The sequence below is a fragment of the Semicossyphus pulcher genome, unplaced genomic scaffold (genome assembly GCF_022749685.1).
Source record: "Semicossyphus pulcher isolate SPU_LCO1_2020_fin unplaced genomic scaffold, fSemPul1.0.p SCAF_17, whole genome shotgun sequence".
Lineage (NCBI taxonomy): Eukaryota > Metazoa > Chordata > Actinopteri > Labriformes > Labridae > Semicossyphus > Semicossyphus pulcher.
Window position 1 is genome coordinate 403,846 of NW_027211681.1, and position 2,762 is coordinate 406,607.

At 49.7% G+C, this 2,762-nt stretch overlaps 1 protein-coding gene across 1 annotated transcript; it reads right to left on the reverse strand.

Annotated features, from left to right (window-relative positions):
- Positions 1–705: 705 nt before the first annotated feature.
- LOC138595282 (uncharacterized) lies at positions 706–2,137 on the reverse strand. The gene is made up of 3 exons (XM_069666648.1): positions 1,523–2,137; positions 886–1,405; positions 706–810 (listed from the first exon to the last, which is right to left on the reverse strand). Exons 1-2 carry the CDS (start codon positions 1,643–1,645, stop codon positions 1,052–1,054), a joined length of 477 nt encoding a protein of 158 aa, XP_069522749.1. The 5' UTR covers positions 1,646–2,137; the 3' UTR covers positions 706–810; positions 886–1,051.
- Positions 2,138–2,762: the final 625 nt, after the last annotated feature.

Below are 2,762 nucleotides of genomic sequence, written 5' to 3' on the forward strand. Positions count from 1 at the left end.
CGAAGTATGAAGCTGGATGGAATAAACGGTAGACGGGCCTGAGTTACAGGGCCGTGCAGAGACCTTTGGAGGGGCAGGTGCTCAAAGTTAAAAGGGGGCACATGGAGCCCGAATTTGAAACACCATACAGAAACATACCTTACAATATAACTGGTTGAATTGTAGCAACCCATTTTCATAAATATTGTAACATGGAATCACAACATACCATATCATTGTCTACACCTCATATATTTGTTAAAGGCCAGTGCAAAGCAAAAGTAGTCAATGTTTTACCTGATGGGGTACACTGAACAGCTTCTGTTGAAGGGGTTGGTGAGGAGGCTGCTGCTGCTGATATTGCTGGAGGTGGGCTGTATTGATCTGAGAGTGTAGACACTAAAAAGAGCATGGGAGAGGCAGAGTAAGGGCACGTCGTGGATCACGTGACCGACCAAGGTAGATCTAAATTATCATTATTTTCTTTTATTTATTATTATTTTGGGCCACACAGACAGACTTTCACACACACACACACACACACACACACACACACACACACACACACACACACACACACACACACAAAAAAAAATCACTTAGACAAAAGGGCACTTTGGGCATCTGTTACGCGGGAAAAAGGAACTTGAACCCGAGAAGCAGAACACAGACACTGAGGCTGGTTTCAAAGCAAAAGAGTGTATTACAAACTCAAAAAAGGTACGAAGGTGAAGGCAAGGCTGAGGTAAGGGGAGCCAAGGTTCTTTTTCTGAGGGAGTGGGTCAAAAAGGATTCCAGGAGTAGGCTGGTGGTGGGAGCAGGTCCAACGCACTGTAGGCAGAAGAAACGAGGGTAAGTGACACAGGAATGCAAAATCTGGAGAGCAAAAGGCCGAAGCGTACTGACTGTCAAACTGAGTCTACGATCTGGCAGTGTGGTGGTGAAGAAGCCGGGTATTTGTAGCAGAGTTGATTAGATGATTAGCAGCTGCCCACTGGCTCCCACACACCTGAACCCACTCCTGTAATTAAGCAGAGACAGACACACAGAAACAGGGAGGGAGAGAGACCTGCTAGGAGGCAGCAGTGGGCGTGACAGTACCCCTCCCCCTACGGGCGCCACCTGGCGCACGTCCCAGCCTGTCAGGATGCTGCCAATTGAAGTCCCGGATGAGGGATGCATCCTCGATGTGCCGGCGTGGGACCCAACAATGCTCCTCTGGGCCATAACCCTCCCAGTCCACCAAATACTGAAATCCACGACCACGACGGCGCACATCCAGCAGCCGCCAGACTGTGTACACTGGCCCACCGTCCAACATCCGGGGAGGAGGAGGGGGAGGTGTGGGTGGACACAAAGGGCTGGAGGAGACAGGCTTGACTTGGGAGACATGAAAAGTTGGATGGATGCCAAAAGAGGCAGGGAGCTTCAGGCGAACAGCACAAGGGTTAATCAAGGATTCAATCTCAAAAGGTCCAATGAAACGAGGAGACAATTTCTTGGACTCCACTTTAAGAGGAAGATTCTTTGTACTGAGCCATACCTTCTGTCCCGGAATGTAACTGGGAGCTGGAGTGCGGCGGCGATTAGCCTGTTTCTGCATCCTGGCAGAGGAACGGAGGAGAGCAGCCCTGGCCTGCTTCGACATCCTGAAGCAGCGGCGCATTTGGGTTTGGACTGAAGGGACAGCCAGTTCCTCTTCCTGTGCAGGGAACAAGGGAGGTTGATATCCATCTGAGGTGACGTGTGTGAGCGTATTGCGTCAGGTGAGCGTATTGTGTCATTTCCTGTTATCTGGCTGCTACTGTGTTGTTCTGTGCTGTTTGTAGCTGCTGCTAGAGCTCGAGCTAAATCGATTAATCTGCTGTAATTATCATCACTGTGGTTATTCAGCTGCTGTGTACTTAAACAGACACTAGTTTTCATCAAGCACTCTCGTTGTTGCATTAGCATCATATCTGCTAAACCCTTAACTTTATACTCGCTTAGCCGTTAGCTTAGCAGCTAGCTCAATCAAATTGAAATGTCTTCTCCTTCTCCCTCCTGCTCTCCTGATCTGCCCTGTGCCGTGTTTCAGATGTTTAGCTCTACCTCGACCTCCTTTACGGATAAGGGTACTTGTATGAAATGTAGTATTTTTGGAGCTATGGAGGCGAGGATCACGGAATTAGAGACGCGGCTCCGCACCTTGGAAAACCAAGCATCGCTAGCTGCTGTAGTCAGCAGCAAGCCCCCAGGGCCAGTAGCCGGTGCGGGCCGACCTAGCGTAGCTTCTCCCCCGGCAACTCCCGAGCAGCTGGGATGCAGTGGCTGGGTTACTCTCAGAGGGAAGCATAGCCGCAAGACGAAGCACACGGTTCACCACCAACCACTTCACTTTTCAAACAAGTTTTCCCCACTCAGCGACACACCCGCTGAGAAACCAACTCTGGTTATTGGCAGCTCCATAGTCAGAAACGTGAAGTTAGCGAAGCCAGCGGCCATAGTGAAATGTATTCCTGGGGCCAGAGCGGGCGACATCGAGTCAAATTTAAAACTGCTGACAAAGGATAATCGTAAATTTGATAAGATTGTAATTCATGTTGGCGTTAATGACTCCCGGTTACGTCAATCGGAAGTCACTAAAATTAATGTTGAGTCGGTGTGTGCATTTGCAAAGACGATGTCGGACTCCGTAGTTTTCTCTGGACCCCTGCCCAATCTGACGAGTGATGACATGTATAGCCGCATGTCATCATTCAACCGCTGGCTGTCGAGGTGGTGCCCAGCAAACGATGTGGGCT